The 17,127-nt window shown below is 43.2% G+C and overlaps 1 protein-coding gene and 2 long non-coding RNA genes across 3 annotated transcripts in view; 1 reads left to right on the plus strand and 2 right to left on the minus strand.

The window, feature by feature from the left end:
• Nucleotides 1-17,127, plus strand: part of LOC115359650 (potassium voltage-gated channel subfamily KQT member 2-like) — a 57,058-nt gene that overhangs the window by 15,372 nt on the left and 24,559 nt on the right. The window contains exons 9-11 of the mRNA XM_030052219.1: nt 4,710-4,804; nt 6,142-6,210; nt 17,029-17,058. Of these exons, the coding sequence (XP_029908079.1) occupies nt 4,710-4,804; nt 6,142-6,210; nt 17,029-17,058 (194 nt within the window). The remainder of the gene's footprint in view (nt 1-4,709; nt 4,805-6,141; nt 6,211-17,028; nt 17,059-17,127) is intronic.
• LOC115359651 (uncharacterized) lies at nt 9,319-9,718 on the minus strand. The gene is made up of 2 exons (XR_003928262.1): nt 9,536-9,718; nt 9,319-9,372 (listed from the first exon to the last, which is right to left on the minus strand). It is a non-coding gene; the product is annotated as an uncharacterized LOC115359651 (long non-coding RNA).
• Nucleotides 16,075-16,385, minus strand: LOC115359652 (uncharacterized). Its single transcript, XR_003928263.1, has 2 exons — nt 16,292-16,385; nt 16,075-16,128 (listed from the first exon to the last, which is right to left on the minus strand). It is a non-coding gene; the product is annotated as an uncharacterized LOC115359652 (long non-coding RNA).

Raw genomic sequence — 17,127 nt, forward strand, 5'->3', positions numbered from 1 at the left:
GAACTTCCTGTGAGGTGCTGACAGCACAGCGCTGCAGGTGGGAGACAGGTGGTGAGTGAGAGCTCCTCCTCTGCTGAGAGATGGTTCCTCCACCTGAACACAGATCCTTCTCTCCTCTGTCCAACCATCTGTCCTCCCTGTCCAGGACATGAACCTGATGGTTCTGCAAGGTGTGCCTCTTTTCCTTCAGGTGCAGGTAAACTGCTGAGTCATGACCTGAGCAGCTGGTCTTCTTGTGCTGAGTCATGTGTTTGTTCAGTGGTTGTTTACATGAGAGTTACTGTTCCTTTTTTCACAAAAATTAAGGTAGTAGATGTTTGTTTTTACTTTGACATGTTTTGACTGGCATCTGCAGTCTTCCCCAGAAGCGTCACCTGACGGCTGTGACGTGTCATTAATCAGCCGTTTTTCCAAGGCGTGGTCAACCTGACTGATCTGACAGATCCACCAGGTTGACTATGCCCCCCGCCGCTCGATGGTCTCTGGAGGAGAGAGTTTCTTTTGCAGTGGTCTGATATGGCTGATTTTAAGAGTTCTTGTTCTGCTTTTTCTTTTTGCATTCTTGTGAGCCATCCTGCTGTTTCCTTTTCGCATTCCCTGCGGTGTTCTTTCTTTCTTTCTGGTTTTGAATGACCTTCCTGTTTCTCCCACATACGTTTTATTGCATGATTTGCACGGTATTTCGTATATTTTATTTTATTTATTTTATTTATTTATTTATTTAGAGAGGACAATGCACATTGATTGACATTACTGTAAATGCGCCAGTGTTAGCCAGAGGCTAACAACCGCAGTCCTCCAGCATGATGTTAAAGAACCATTAAAATATACAAAAACGGGACACAAGGGTCATAATACATAAAAACAAGGACACAGGAGACATAAAATTTACAGTAAGAATACAACATATCCATGTAGGAAACAGAGACCGGCAGACAATGACACTGAAAGAGAGACATCAATCATGCATTGATTGATTGCATTTTTTATCTTGTTCTGTTTTGTCCTTGGGATGTACCAATAGCTGCTTTATTTTTAAGTGTGGTTTTAATGCTGTGTGTATTTTGTATTTTTTCATGACATTGTATTGGTTCTGTTATTCCTCTGACATATGGGAGAGTGATTGTTTCCTTATTTTTGTTTTAGGGTTTTGGTTTTGGTTTTGTTTTGGGTCTGGTTTCCTTGTTGTTGACTTGCTGTTTTCCTTTGTTTATGGCCCAGGTGGGATATTGGCAGCGTGCGAGTGTGTGTCTGTCTTCCTCCTCTGTGATGATGGTGGCCCGTTCATAAAGGGTTCTGACGATTGATAGTTTGTGTGCTGTGGGCTGTTCAGATGTCCAGAGTAAATATTGATCCGTGTGCGTTTGTTTCCTTACACTGTTATTTTTACGCTGCCATCCTCCTTGTGGTGGATTTTCATGTCCAGAAAGGCTATGGTTCCGTTTGTTTCCCTTTCATGTGTGAATTTTATGTTTCCGTTGTTTAAATGATCTCAGTTCTTGAGTGTGTCCGATTTTTATTTTTTCCAATATGTCGTCCACGTGTCGCTTCCAGAGGGTCTGCAGTGTGTGGGTGCTGTGTTTATGGCTGTGGTTTCCATGAAGAAACTGCTCATGATGGCTGATAATGGGTCCCCCATAGCAAACCCTTCCTTTTGTCTGTAAATGTTTGTATTGGAAATATGTGGATTTTGCAACAAACTGTAAAGTTCCGAAATGTCCTTGGCTGTTAGGTTTGTGTGTTTTTTAATTGTCCTGTCTTTCTTGTACGATGTGCAAAGTGACGTCCACTGGAGTTTTTGTGAATAATGATGATGACATCGTGTGAAATGAGGATCTTGTCTGTTTCTATTTTTATGTTGTTGAGTTCTTGTGCAAGTTGTTTTTGCAGTGGTGTTCTGTTAGACCAAGGAGGGGTTTTATGATTTCAACAAGAGCTTTTGATAAATTATGTGTGACTGAAATTATGCTGTCTGCTTTTGGGTGCAGGGGAATGTCCTTTTTTTTGTATTTTTGGCATTCCATAGATAGGAGGACTGATAATTGATACTTTTTGCTTTCTAGTTGTGGTTTGAGAAGGGTTTTGACTTTTTTTTTTCTTTTCCTCTGTGGGGTCTTTTTTTGTTAAAGATTTTATAAGCGCTGCTGTCTCGTAGCATTACCTCCATCTATGCTTCGTATTTGTGTGTGTCCATGACGACTGTTGTCCGTCCTTTATTAGCTGGTATGATTGTGATTGTTTTGTCTTTAAGTGAGTCTATTGCTTTTTCCTCTTTTGTAATGTTGCTTTTTGGGAGTCTGGCTGTTTTGAGGATGCCCACGACTGTGTTGTGTATTTCCACTTTGTGTCCCTGATCATGAATTTTATGACGTGCCAATTCTGTCACCAGTACGAACTCCTCGTGTGGTATTTTTTTGGGTGTGATTGCGAAGTTTAAGCCCCATAATAAAACTTTTTCCTCCGCCTGCGTGAGTGCGCGTTGTGACGGGTTTGTTCGTTTGTTTCCGCGTGTCTTGTTTAGCTTGATTAGTTTCTTTATTTGACTATTTTTTGTTATCGTGAATTCTTGTTCGCATTTTTGTTCGAGGTGGGCCTCTATTTTTCTTTGTGTGTCCTCTTCTGTCTGGAAATATTTTTTAAAATGGTCCATTTCTTTTTTAATTTGCTCGGTGGTTTTGTCAATCTTGTTTGCCGTCATTCTTATCCTCACCCTTATTACGTGCTTTATTGATTATTTTTTTCTGCATTCTCCGTTGGTAACTTGTCAACTTGTTACACCTAATTTTTTTTAGTTTTTCTCAAATAAAAAAAATCAGTTTACACAAAGCAAATGTGTAATGTAATGTCAAATCAAAAAAGTTTTCAAATATAATGAACTCATAATTTCACCTTGTTACGGCAAGTTAGTTTAGTTTTTCTCAAATTAAAAAAAATAGTTTGAACAAAGGAAATAATGTAGTAATGTTAATTCAAAAAAATGGATAAAGTGGATGTGTTTTTGTGTGCTTGTGTGTCTGTGTACATCTATTTGTATGTGTGTTGTGTGAATGTATGTTATGTATCTGAGTGTATTTGTGAGTCTATGTGCTTCTTTATATGGATGAGTGTGTGTGTGTGTGTGTGTGTGTGTGTGAGAAGGCACTCTGCATGCATGTCTCGTTCTCTGTGTATCTGAATGGGGGTTAACCTGAAAAATGCCTCTCGAACTGCTGCTGACCACATCTCAGCCGTACATCCTATCACCGCTGTCAATATGTTGTGAGAGAGATGAAAGTCTGAGGAACGCAGTGATGTGTTTTGTTTTTTCGTGGACCCAACACTGTGGTCAGGGTCGCGAGTTAAACACAAGGACCGCTTCTGAAAATCCTGTTTTCATTTTGTATGGGTCCCTATGGAGAAATTTTGAGGTGACTGTCGGCAGTTGGTGACTGTCAAAGCCACTGTGTTAGTGTCTTGGCTTAAATTTCGTAGTGTGAACATGTGAATAAGCGTGCCTACATTTGTGACAAGTTTCATGTGTGTGCGGTGAAATCTGAAATTTGTGGCCGCTGGCACAGTTTTTCACAGCTAATCAATGTCGTGTGATAAACAAAGACGTAAAGTCGGCATGCTGGGCAATGTATTACCGACTGCATAAATGCGCAAGTTACACATCAATTGCTCAAGTCCACATCTGGTGCTGAAACCCATGAACTCACTGCACTGCACAGATGTGCTGTGTGTATGACAAGTATAGTTATATTACAGCCTGTTATACAGGCTATAATAAAATAAAGTTGACGCCAAAATTCAATCACATCAGTACATCAGGTTGACAGCCTGAATAAAATCAGATACTCAGCTGCGTTAGAACTTAGCAGGAACAAAATGATCAACAAAATGATTGGGCAGGCCATGTTTTAGCAAACAGCTGATTGGCCAGGGGGCGGTGCTTTATGTAGGATTCAATCCTATCCTTAAAGCTAGCCTGCCCTGGAGCAGGCTAGCTTTCAGGACAAGTTCAGGACAGGTTTCCTGTCCCGATCAGAGGTGAACCAGCTTTGTGATACAGAAAATCCAGAGTGGAGCCTGAAGTTATCTCGCTAACGCCTTAATCCTGCTTCCTGATACAGGCCTCTGGTGGCTCCTTTTGTGTTCAGGTGTGTTTTGGCCCCTGGGGTGGAGAAATTTCTGTTTTGGTTTTGTTTTTGTTTTATTTTAAATTGTTTCTGGGTTTGAAAAACACCAGGATGTGGTGCTTGTTAAAAATCTTCCAGAGTTTCTCAGCTACTCCAGACATGTATGGGATAACAATGTTGTTTCATTTACTCTTTTTTTTTCCTTCATCACACACACTGTTGGTGTTCTTCCTGGATCTTGTAGCTCCTGGTTAGGGTGTCCACAAGTTTTAAGTTTTCAACCACCTGGAGAACGACCCCACAGGTGAACCAGCAGGGACTCCCCACCTGTCTGTCAGAAATTAAGTGAAACATCTTCAAGAACCCACAAACGGTCCAACTGAACTCGACTCGGCTCCATGTGGAGAACCTATGACCTGCACAGACATCATGTACAGTTACTGTAGAACCACGGGTTTTTATTTCCTTTCATGAGGTTCATTTTCAGAATTTATTAGATTTGCTGCGGATGGATATTGTTAGGACTGAAATCCTGTCTGTCTGTCTGACCTGTCTGTCTGTATGACCTGTCTGTCTCACCTGTCTGTGCAGGCGGCCTGGAGGTTCTATGCCACTAATCTGAGTAGAACAGATCTGTGTTCTACGTGGGATTATTATGAAAGAACTGTCTCTGTTCCCATGTACAGGTAAACATTTGAATTAAAGGTGCATTCTGCAGAATCAAAACCAAGATGGAAAAGATGAGAACCATGTACACTCAACCATCAGTCTGCACCTTTTAAATGTAAACATGTAAGCCTCATTATATAATCGAAATATGAGATAAATTCAACAGAAAAGAGTTTGAGAGGCAATTAATATCTGGCTTCAATAAATTAATTAATTTTATTCCAAGTTTTAAGTTTTTGGTCAGAAAAAAAAGTGGTGTCAGTCCAGTGTTAGTTTTAGCAGCTATTTTGGATTTAGCATTTAGATGAATGTGCATATCAGTTTGTCACATTCCGTTGTTTTCTCTCATTGCTTTAGTTGACATAAATCATAACATTTTAGTCAACTTTGACTGATTTGATTGTCTGTCTTATACCCACAAAAGTCATTTTATTAGGCTGTTAGAGGCCCCATAAAGTAGAGTTCAGATTAACATTGCTGTTAGTTAATTGTAACTAAGCCTGTATTAGGTAAAAGTAGATGTGACTGTAGAGTCTAACCAGCAGGGGGCGCTTGGACCTCTGCTGTTCATAACTAATTATCCAGGGAGGAAGCAGAGGGAATTGTGTGTGTGTGTGTGTGTGTGTGTGTGTGTGTGTGTGCTGATATAACCTTTATGCAGAAACAGAAAACATAAATTCGCCTGAAGCTTCATGGCTTCATCTTGCTCTGCTCTTCGAACACATTCAGGTTTTTAACGCCTGTCTTGTGCAGAAACTACAAACACCAGATATCATGAGTGGCAAATAATTTATTTAAATGGCACACGTGCCACAGAAAGATTTGTGAATGTTCACCAAACTTTGAAAAATCAAAATCATAACAGTTTGTTTTGGTTTAAAGCAGAGGAAAGTCCAAAGTTAAATCACGTTTGCAGTCTTTGGATTGTCAGAACATCGGGCACATGACACCAACATAGCACTGCCAGGAAAAATAAAATAAAATGAACATTTAAAGAAAAAAGTTAAAGCAACTACAGCTAGCTTGTGGAATTTTAGGGGTATTTTAAGGTGAAGTGAGAATGAGTTGCAGCATCAAATATGCATTACACACACAAAGCCCTGCATTGATTCATTCCTCATGTTGTGACAGAGCAGGAACCAGGAAACCAGGAAAATATTCATTTTCAGTGTCTGGATTAAAATGTCCAACATTTTATTCTGGTGTTGTTGTTTTCATTATTTCTTTTGTCATTTAAAAGTTTATTGATGAACATTTTTCGTCATCATTTTTGTTGACAAAATGAACTGCTGCTTCGTCTGGATGAATCTTTAGAGATCAGTTCCTCTATTTCCTTCTTTGTGTGTTTCTCCAGGTTGATTCCTCCTCTCAACCAGTTGGATTTACTGAGGAACCTGAAGAACAAGTCAGGACTCTCCTTCAGGTCTGAAATGCAGCAGCAGCAATAAATAAATAGAAAAACTATATATAATTTATCTATTTATTGGTGGAAAAAAGTTTTCGGACACCCTTAAAATTTTACACAATCTCAAATATTACCATGAAATATGTGTGGAAAAATCTTTTTTGTGTTTCAAAAGGTGTGGTTGCATTAGACAGATACAAACAAATATAGATTATATATTTTTTTGTTTATTGTTTACAAGAAAAACTAACAAAACTAAATTCTTGACAGTTTAAATATGTCAGTTCTCAACATTGTTGGTATCAAATTCAACAAATAACAGAGAATGTGTTTAAAACTGAACAAAAAATAAATAAACCATCACATCATCAAATTAATATTTAGTAGTCCTGCCACTGGCACGTAGTAGAGCTCTAATCCTGGCTGGCATGTTCCCCACGAGCCTTTCACACTGTTGAGGGGTAATCTTGTCCCATTCTTCTTGAATTACTGCTTTTAATTTTTCTAAATTCTTTGGTTTACACTTTGAAACAGACCTTTTGATAATCCACCACAGATTTTCAATGGGGCTCATGTCTGGGGAAGATCTGGATACTGTGCTCCTGCAGCCAAGCTGGATGTGAGGCGAGGGGCATTATCTTATTGAAACATCCAGTTTTTACCACGACGGAACAGTGCACGCGCAGAAGGGAGCATGTGGGTTTCGAGAATGGTACAATACTTGGCAGAGTTCAATGTGCCATCACAGACAGTGAGATGACCAACACCAGCAGCACTCATGCATCCCCAAACCATGATACTGCCTCCACCATGCGTGACAGTAGGTACTGTCCATACTGGAGATAATGCTTCGCCTGGCCTGGAACACTGGACACCAGTTTGGTTTGACCACTGCTGCTGAAGCTCCTGTGATGTCATTGGGCGGTTTTGCCTGCACATGCGGATCAGGATGCGGTCATTTCTTGCTGAAGAAACCCTTGGATGCCCAGATCTTGGTTTGTCTTCCAAGCTGTTGGTTCGTCTGTATTTCTGCAGAGTTTATCCAACTGCTGAAGGACTGCATCTGCACTTCCTGGCTATCTGGTGGCAGCTGTACCCTTCCTGGCTGAGAATCTTTATCTTCAGGCGTGTTTCCTGCATTAGGTTCCTTGTTTTAGCCATTTTTGTGTCTGAAGGTCATGACAGTGTGGATACCTGACAGAAAATGACACTGAATCCACATTTTTGCCAAGATTTGGGCTTTTAAAGGCATTGGTCTTAAACTTTTGATCAGCTGATGAACAGCCTATTTCAGTTTAATGGTTGTTTACAATAAGTTGCTTACTCAATTTTTTTTGTCTCACTCCCATTTCTTCTTTTTGCATTTTGAAGCTCTACGTAGAGCGTTCTTAAGATCCAACAGTGCAAAATGTAAATTCTTGCAATTTCTCAACTAGTTTTAAGATTTTGATCAGGAGTGTATATAGACATGAAGCTTGGCAACAAAAATTATGTCTTTTAATAAAAAGAACGACCGTCATCACTGGTACCAAAATGACCCAATACTCAAAATTTCTTATGTATGTTTATGAAACCAATCAATTTGAAGTTTTTAATGGCTTTTTTAGGATTTGTTTAGTATTTTGGCTGTGACTGCACTAAAAGAAATTGCACTTGAAGACCTAAGAGTGATTCTTAATGCAATATTTCACAAATGCATGGGGTGTCCGAAAACTTTTTTCCACCACTGTAGTATAATACAATATTACAAGGAATACAAGGAATACAAGGAAATTTATTCGTCATTATACAACAGGTTGTATAACGAAAATAAAATGTGGTTCCCTCTTAATTGATTCATTAAACATGGCATTTCTCACATCATCAGCACATTTGTGTATTCTTCAAGGTCAATATGGTTCTCCTGGGTAGCAGCATCTTTAAACATCTGCCAGTCTGTGCATTCAAAACAGTCCTGTAGAGCTGCTGTAGCTTCATCTGTCCACACTTTAACTGTTTTTACAGTTGGTTTGACCCTTTTTGTCAGCTGGATGTAGGTAGGCAGGAGAAGCAGGGAGATGTGGTCTGACTGAGGGCTCTGTAGCTGCCAGGAACATTGGTGTAGACATGGTCCAGTGTGTTGTTTCCTCTGGTGGAGATGTGGACGTGCTGGTGGAATCTAGGCAGAACAGTTCTGAGATCCGTTTGATTAAAATCCCCAGCAACAATAATAACAGCATCTGGCTGTTTTGCCATTAGGCCTATGTATGATAGACTTTAATTTTGAACTGGTGTGTTATTAGATGCGGTTCCACTAGCGTCAGATGAACTTGGCAGCCAATAAGCAGCAAGCATCAAAATCTTCCTGAAGCAATCAGCAACTCAAAAAAACACACCCTGTAGATTCATCTTGAAAATTCCAACAGGAACTGCATCTTTGATGTGCTTTGATGTTTATTCTTTCCTTGTTCAGTGTTTTTCTGCTGTTGCTGACAGGAGGAAGTTAGAACAAAGCCTCTGTGTGCGGAGCAGGCTTGGCCGTCAAACACCAGGTCGAAGCGCCAGGTGTTTGATGGACCTGAGTTGTACTTGGTATGATAAAGAATTTACTGCTTGACGCCATGGTGTGACACTGCTGATCCCAGACACACTCCTCTCCTTGTTGGTGAAACTGTTCATATCCTTGGAACTAAAACCACAGACCAAAAAAACAGGGCCTGTCGGCCAATCAGGGCTGAGTGCTTCTTAGAAAGACCCAAAGTGAAGCTGTGGACAAGAAGGAAAGACAGGTGTGAGGATCTGTGACACGTATCGCTAGTGTTAAACATTTTACTTTATTGGAAAAGATGTTAAACTGACTCAGGAGCAAGGCCACTGCTGTGTTCTCCTGCATGATGTTCAGTGTTACCGGCAACATGGTGAACAGTCCTCTTAAAGAACATCCCACTGAATCTGAATGTTTGTCTCATTCACATTTTCCATGTCAACAAACCATTCATCAAATTCACAACATACAATCAAAAAGTGAGTTTGTGGTTGAAGCAGCCGCCTTATAATGTTCTGCCTCTATTCTGTCCTCAATGTGTGTGTATTGTACACAAATCGACAGATAGCGAACAAGGTCCAAGAGAAAGTCAGAGGCTGGAGTAAAGTTGAATGATCTTTACTGTTGTCTTCATTCTCATGAACATTTTTGTAAAACTGGAAAGATACAAAGAGGTATAATATCAATGTAAATAATGTAAATAGTTTCCTTTCACCATCAGTTTAACGCTAACATCTCAATGTAAATAAATGTATAAAAATATAATGCACAAATGCTTGTGTAAAGATAAAATTCACTGCAAATAAGAATATAACTCACAAGCGATCCTTTTCCAAGCACAGAACAGCGGGAGGAAGTTGTACATTAGCTTGAGAGCTGTAGGCTAATCACACGGCATGTAGCAGCTAATGCCTCTCCTGCTCAGACTCTGCACTATTACCTGGCAATGTCATGTGACTAAATTTACCAATGAGAAATATAGCTGGAATTAGACCAGAAAACAAAGAACTACCATTAACAACCAGTAGGGGGAGAAAAACACCACAAATAAAGCAAAGTTCTTATAGAACATGACACTCCCCGCCTGGTATTATTTAAATACCACTATCTAAATAGCTTGGACATGTCTAAACAACAGAGAGAACATAATTTAGTCTGTGTCTTCTGCACTCTGAAGGAGAATTGTCTCTGAGACGGGCCTGAGGAAAGTCTTTGCTGACCCAGATCTTGTGACCTTGAGTTCAATCTTCCTGACCTTACCATCCTGGTCAGGAAATGTCTTTGTGACCAGAGCCATGGGCGACTCATTCCGCTTCACTTGGCTATCTTTGAGCAGGACCAAGTCACCTTTCTTCATATTAGGACGCACATCCTGCCACTTGCTACGGCTTTGCAGTGTTGGTAGGTACTCACGTCTCCATCTGTTCCAAAAGGTGTCGGCCAGATGCTGCACCTGCCTCCACTGCTGGCGGTGGAGGTCTTTGCTGTCAAAGGTTCCCGGAGGAGGAGGGTAAGTACACACCTTTTGTGTCAGGAGTGAAGCAGGGATCAAAAGAAAAGGTGAGTCTGGGTCTGAGGAGATAGGCACGAGTGGCCTGGCGTTAATGATGGCCCTGACCTCTGCCATTAAGGTCGACAGCACCTCATGAGTGAGCTGCGAAGGGCTGGTTTGCATGAACATGGAACTTAGTATTCGTCTGGAGATGCCAATCATTCGTTCCCAAACTCCCCCCATGTGGGAAGAATGAGGAGGATTGAAAACCCATGTGCAACCTTCTTCTCCCAAGTACTTCCTCACATTAGGTTCTTTAGGATCAGTGAGGAGTATGTGCAACTCCTTGCAGGCACCTGTAAAGTTGGTTCCACAATCAGAACGAATTTGTTTAGCTGGTCCTCGCAGAGCAAAGAACCGACGCAAGGCATTAATGAAACTTGATGTGTCCATTGCCTCAATCAACTCAATGTGTACAGCGCGTGTGCTCATGCACGTGAAAAGCACAGCCCATCTTTTGCTGTTAGCCTGTCCTCCGCGGGTCCGTCTTGTGGTGATATTCCACGGGCCGAACACATCAAGTCCCACATAGGTGAAGGGTGGGTCTGTACTCAGACGATCAGGAGGCAGATCTGCCATCTTCTGCTCAGCAGTTCTCCCACGGAGCTTGTTACATATAATGCACTTGTGGAGAATACTGTTGATGCATCTCCGAGCTCCCACGATCCAGAACCCTGCTGTGCGGACAGACCCTTCTGTAAAGACACGACCTTGGTGTTTAACCTTTTCATGGTAATGTCTCACCAGTAACATTGCAATATGGCTGCGCCCAGGGATGATGAGAGGGAACTTTTGTCTTCTGTCGAGCTCCGACTGGTTGAGTCTACCTCCTTTTCTCAGGAGGCCATCTTCGTCCACATGGGGATTCAGCTTTCTCAGAGGACTGTCCTTCAAGATGTCTTTCCCAGCAGCCAAGCAAGCAAACTCTTTGCTGTAGGCTTCTATTTGCACACATCTGATGATGAGAGTTTCTGCCTTTAACAGTTCTCCTGCTGTGAGAGGTCATTTGCACAGATGCCAGCCGCTACAATGTTCGTGCTTGGCCTTAACTGCACTTTTTTGGGACTGAGTGATGTGCGTCAAGAATGCTGTGGCTCACACCAGAGACTTCCAGGATGAGAACCGCTCAAAACGATGACTTCTCAGATTGGATGGAAAAGAGGAGAGCACAGTAGCATGAGAACGCATTTCAGTGTCAAGATCTGGAGCGATGAGTTCATATGACTCCTCTTCTGAAGTGGAGATTCCTTCAGGTAGGGACAAGAAAGGAGGTCCAGTGAGCCATGTCGTGTTGTTGAGCTCGGCTGCAGGTACAGATCGAGTGGCATGATCTGCCGGATTCTGAGTGGTGCAGACATAATGCCACTGCTCAGGCTTGGTAAACTTCCTGATTCGCTGTACTCTGTTGGACACATACACATAAAACCGCCTGGTCTGGTTATATATGTATCCTAAGACAACCTTGCTGTCCGTGTAGAACTGCAGTGAGTCAATGCTGATGTCCAACTCGCTATCTACCAACTCTGTGACTTCCACTGCTAATACAGCTGCACCCAGCTCCAACCTCGGGACAGTGTGGGCAGCTGCAGGAGCCAGTTTCGCTTTCCCCAGGACAAAGCCTATATGACACTCTCCACCATTGTCGATCACCTTCAGGTAAGCTACAGCTGCGATGGCTTTCACCGAGGCATCTGAGAAGATGTGGAGTTCCTTCTTGCGAGCTGTAAAGAGTGTGGTAGGAGTGTAAGCTCTTGGAATCTTGAAGTTACTCAGACCTTGTAGGGAGTCTTTCCACGTCTTCCATTCAACTTCCTTTTCATCAGGAAGAGGACTGTCCCAGTCAATGGCCTCACCGCTGGTAAGTTCACGCAATAGGAACTTCCCTTGGATGATGATCGGTGCAACAAGTCCAAGAGGGTAAAAGAGACTGTTCACAGTCGCTAGAACGCCTCTACGGGTGAAGGGTTTCTCTGTAGCTGCCACTCTGAAAGTGAAGAGATCATGTTTAAGATCCCAGCTAAGCCCCAGGCTGCGTTGGATGAGGTCTGAGTTGTCACCAAAGTCCAGATTCTGAAGACCCTTCGCATGATCTTCTGGCAGGAAGGCCTCCAAGACTTCCGGGTTGTTCGATGCTATCTTGTGGAGTCGCAAGTTTGAAGCAGCAAGCATCTCCTGTGTTCTTTTGAGCAGGTCGATGGCTTCAGCAGCTGATGGAAGTGACTTAAGCCCATCATCGACATAGAAGTCTCGCTCTACGAAGTGTTTGGCATCCATGCCATATTCACTTGCTCCATGTTGTGCTGCTTGACGAAGACCATAGATGGCCACCGCTGGAGATGGGCTATGCCGAATACATGGACTTTCATCCTGTATTCAACAACCTCATTGCTGGGATTATTGTCCTTGAACCAAAGGAACCGAAGGAAGTCTCGATGGTCTTCTCTGACAGTGAAGCTGTGAAACATCTGCTCGATGTCCGCTATCACAGCCACTGGCTCTCTTTGGAAACGTAACAGGACCCCAATTAAACTATTGTTCAGATCTGGGCCAGTCAGTAGCACGTCATTCAGAGAGATGCCATGGTGTTGGGCACTGGAGTCAAAGACGGCTCTGATTTGATTTGGCTTACGAGGGTGGTATACACCAAAGATGGGGAGGTACCACCGCTCTTTTCCCTCTGGTAGTGGTGGAGCTAACTCTGCCTGATCGTGATTGAAGATTTTTTGCATGAAGCTCAGAAAGTGAGCTTTCATCTCGGGCTTCCTTTCTAGGGTGCGTCGTAGAGAGGTAAAGCGATTGAGAACCTGTTCTCGATTGTTTGGGAGCCTTTGCCGAGGAGATCGAAATGGAAGGGGTGCCACCCAGCTGTTGGTACTGTCCATAAACATCTCTTTGTCCATAAGCTCCAGGAAGATCTTGTCTTCGATGGAAAGACCCACTTTATCGTCATCCTTGGTCCTTTCAAAGATTGTGTTGCCAAAGCTACAGTCATCAAGCGCTGGGATGCTTTGTGGAAGACTGTTGCCCCTTTTCCACCAGAAAAAACCTGGTGCTAGTTCGGAGCTGGTGCTAGAGCCGGTGCTTAACTGGTGCCAACGAAGAACCGGTTTGCTTTTCCACCGGTCAAGAGCAAAGTGGAGCCAATTCAGAGCCACGTCATGACGTCATCGGGAAACGTGATGACGGGTGCGCGAGACGCTCGCTCAGAATCACAATAACCATCATGAATGAATGAATGAATGATACTTTATTAATCCGTTGCAGGAAATTACATTGTCACGGCAGCTTCATCACTTCAACACACATAAAACTGCACACTCATACTATACAGTGGCTGCAGCGTCTCTGTCTCTGTCCGCCCGTCCTGTCCTGAAGCCGGTGAAACTGATCAGTGAGTCGGGGATGATGTTCGTGAGCCGCGTCTCAGTCAAGCATATAATGCTGCTTTCCCGATACAGTTTCTGGCCCCGGGTGGAGCAGGATCTGGATTTATTAGTGATGCAAATACTGCTTGTGTCTTTACAAGCCTACATTTCAATACAGAGGCGAAAAACACAATTATTGCCGGCTACCTGTCGGATTCGTGATCGGAACGAATGACAGCTATGTTTAGTTATAAAACGGGTGCTTCTCATCCTTAAATGTAATTTGCTGAGCCGCGTTCCATGCCGTTGTAAAATCAGTATAATCCACGGCTTCTCGGGGATTATTGTTTATGTTTATAGCGTTCGCAGTTCCTGTTTTGTTTTGTAACCCCGCCCACCAATGACATGGTGGGCCGCGTCATCGGTTCTTTCTCTGGCTCCTGTTTAGCCCCTGCTCGGAGTCGGTGCTTGCCTAGCACCAGTTTGGAACCAGTTTGGCACCAGTTTGGCCCCTGCTTGGGCGGTGGAAAACCAAAAAACTGGAGCTAAGTCAGATCATCTGGCATGTGATTACACTCGATGAGTGTGGGAAGTGGCACACTTGTTATTCCATCCAACGATTCCACCATAAACCCTGTGGTTCTTCTCCCAGACGTTTCAGTGACTCCCGCACACGTGTGGAGAGTGTATGGCGAATCCGTCCCTGTAATCTGGAAGAAGTCGAAGAATTCAGACCTAGCCAATGACCGATTACTTTGGTCGTCCATAATAGCATAGACCTTCATGGCTTTGTCTGGATGTGCCGTAGGGAAGACTCTCACCAGGCAGATCTTAGAACAGGATCTAGGCTGCGTAGCTCTGTCACAAACCTCTGTGCACCTTGAGGTGACTGCTGACTGAGGTGCCTCTCCTTCACCCTCCCCGCCATGCTCTGAAGAGGGGTCTTTAATGTCCCATGGAGCAGGTCCAGGGTGAAGTGCTGTGACGTGGCCATCGCTTTCACATTCTCTACACTTCAGGAGTGCTTCACAGTTTTTGGCGAAGTGAGCAGTTGAAGAGCAACATCGAAAGCAGATGCCATTCTCTTTAAGAAAGGCCTTGCGTTCTTCAAGCGGCTTGCTCCTCAACCTCTACACTTTTTCAGAGGATGGGGTTTTTTATGGATGGGGCATTGCCTATCGATGTCACTCAGTTTGCTGCTGGAATTGTCTGACTGAGGAGTTGAGAGTTTTGATGCAACTTCCATCTTGTGAGCAGACACGTGACTCTTGATGTATCCTGGTCTCCTTTCCATACGTTCAGGCTTTGGTAGACCTGTAGAGAATCTGTGGGAGTTGTTAGATGAAACTGTAGGGACTGTTGGGAGTGTGAAGCTAGGATCATTTCTTCTCCGTGCTTCATTACATACAAAGTCTGTGAAAAAGGCAAATGGAGGAAAAGAAACATTGTACTGCTCTTTGTACTGAGAACCATGAGCTAACCACCTCTCTTGCAGATTGTGTGGCAACTTCTCAACGATTGGGTTGACTCCCTTAGCAGTGTCCAGTAACGAGGCCCTATTGAAAAAGGAGGTGTCTGGCTGAGTGAAGTGGGGGTTAGTAGGAGGCTGGTGACTCTTAGGTAAGACGTGAAAAGTACTACTGTCAAGCAGTGGAATATGCCCTTTTATATCTGTTTGAACCTCAGACTTGATGAGTGGCAACAAAGAGGGTGTATAGGGTTGAAGTTCTGGAGGTTCTGCATCACTGAGATGTAGCTTGGAGTGCTGGTCGACATAGTCACGGGTGCGCTGCATGACAACTTGAACTGAATCATGAAGACTCCTGCTGCCTTCTCTATCTTCCATCTCTGCTGCTGCTTCAAAGACTTCAGCTTCTGCCAAGGCCTCAGCTGCCTCTTTCTCATGCTTTAAAGTTGTTAACTCAGCCCTTATACGTGCCTCTTTAACTTTCACATCTGCAGCTAGACGAGCCTCTTCCAGTTTCAACTCAGCAGCAAGACGGGCCTCTGCTACCTGTAATTCAGCTTCTCGCTGAACAAAAGAGGTGCGTGCACGTGCAGCTTCGGCTTTAGCACGGGCCCTGGCTGCTGCCCTGCTAACTGAGGAGGATTTAGATGAGGTGGATGAGGTGGAACACTGAGATTTTGCTTCGTGTGCGACGTCCTTTTCAGTATCGCCGTATTCTTTGTTGTGTGATTCTTCCTGTCTAGCTCCACTTGTATGAGACATCATAAACAAAGTTCATCCAACGACGTATGAGAAGAGGAGGATAATGCGATTTTTGCGTGCGTGGAGTAGAGCTTGCACAGTACCTTGCTTTCCTCGATGCTGTAGTGCCCGCTGTGTAGTCGCTTTTTTACTATTCTGTCCTCAATGTGTGTGTGTTGTACACAAATCGACAGATAGCGAACAAGGTCCAAGAGAAAGTCAGAGGCTGGAGTAAAGTTGAATGATCTTTACTGTTGTCTTCATTCTCATGAACATTTTTGTAAAACTGGAAAGATACAAAGAGGTATAATATCAATGTAAATAATGTAAATAGTTTCCTTTCACCATCAGTTTAACGCTAACATCTCAATGTAAATAAATGTATAAAAATATAATGCACAAATGCTTGTGTAAAGATAAAATTCACTGCAAATAAGAATATAACTCACAAGCGATCCTTTTCCAAGCACAGAACAGCGGGAGGAAGTTGTACATTAGCTTGAGAGCTGTAGGCTAATCACACGGCATGTAGCAGCTAATGCCTATCCTGTTCAGACTCTGCACTATGACCTGGAAATGTCATGTGACTAAATTTACCAATGAGAAATATAGCTGGAATTAGACCAGAAAACAAAGAACTACCATTAACAACCAGTAGGATGAGAAAAACACCACAAATAAAGCAAAGTTCTTATAGAACATGACAGCCTCTGTGGTGAACAAAGTCCTCAACATTCAGAAACCTAACAGCTGATGATCGGCTGTGGGAAGCAAAACGTTTCCCCGGGGACTATTTTCCCTGGCGGAGGAGGAGGAGGAGGAAGGGGGAGCGTTTCAGTTTGAAAAAGTCCTGAAAAGCCAGCAGTGCTGCTGCTTTTAGGAAAACTCATGTGGAGGACTTTATTCCGCTGATGGAAAACTGGAGTGAAGAAAGTGTGAAGGCTCTGAGAGTTCATGTTCATATCGTAGTGGAATGAATGGAAACCAGCGGCTGGAGGAAAGGGAGGAGGAGTGATGTGGCAGCTCTGAAACCCCACTGCTCGCTCTGGGAGGAGAGCAGAGGAACGTTCTGGAGAGGAAACTCTGGACATGCAGAGGAACTGAGATGGGGCTTTAACAACAGTAATTAACAAGCTTAACCTGTCTGTCTGTCTGTCTGTCTGTCTGTCTGTCTGTCTATCCACAGGAAGGACGTCCAGCCTGAACCCTCTCCCAGGTTAGTAGCTGATACGATGTTGGCCTCTGACCTTTGACACAAAACATCTGATCCCTCCTTAAAACACAG

Source organism: Myripristis murdjan, chromosome 5 (assembly GCF_902150065.1).
Source record: "Myripristis murdjan chromosome 5, fMyrMur1.1, whole genome shotgun sequence".
NCBI classification, from domain to species: Eukaryota; Metazoa; Chordata; class Actinopteri; order Holocentriformes; family Holocentridae; genus Myripristis; species Myripristis murdjan.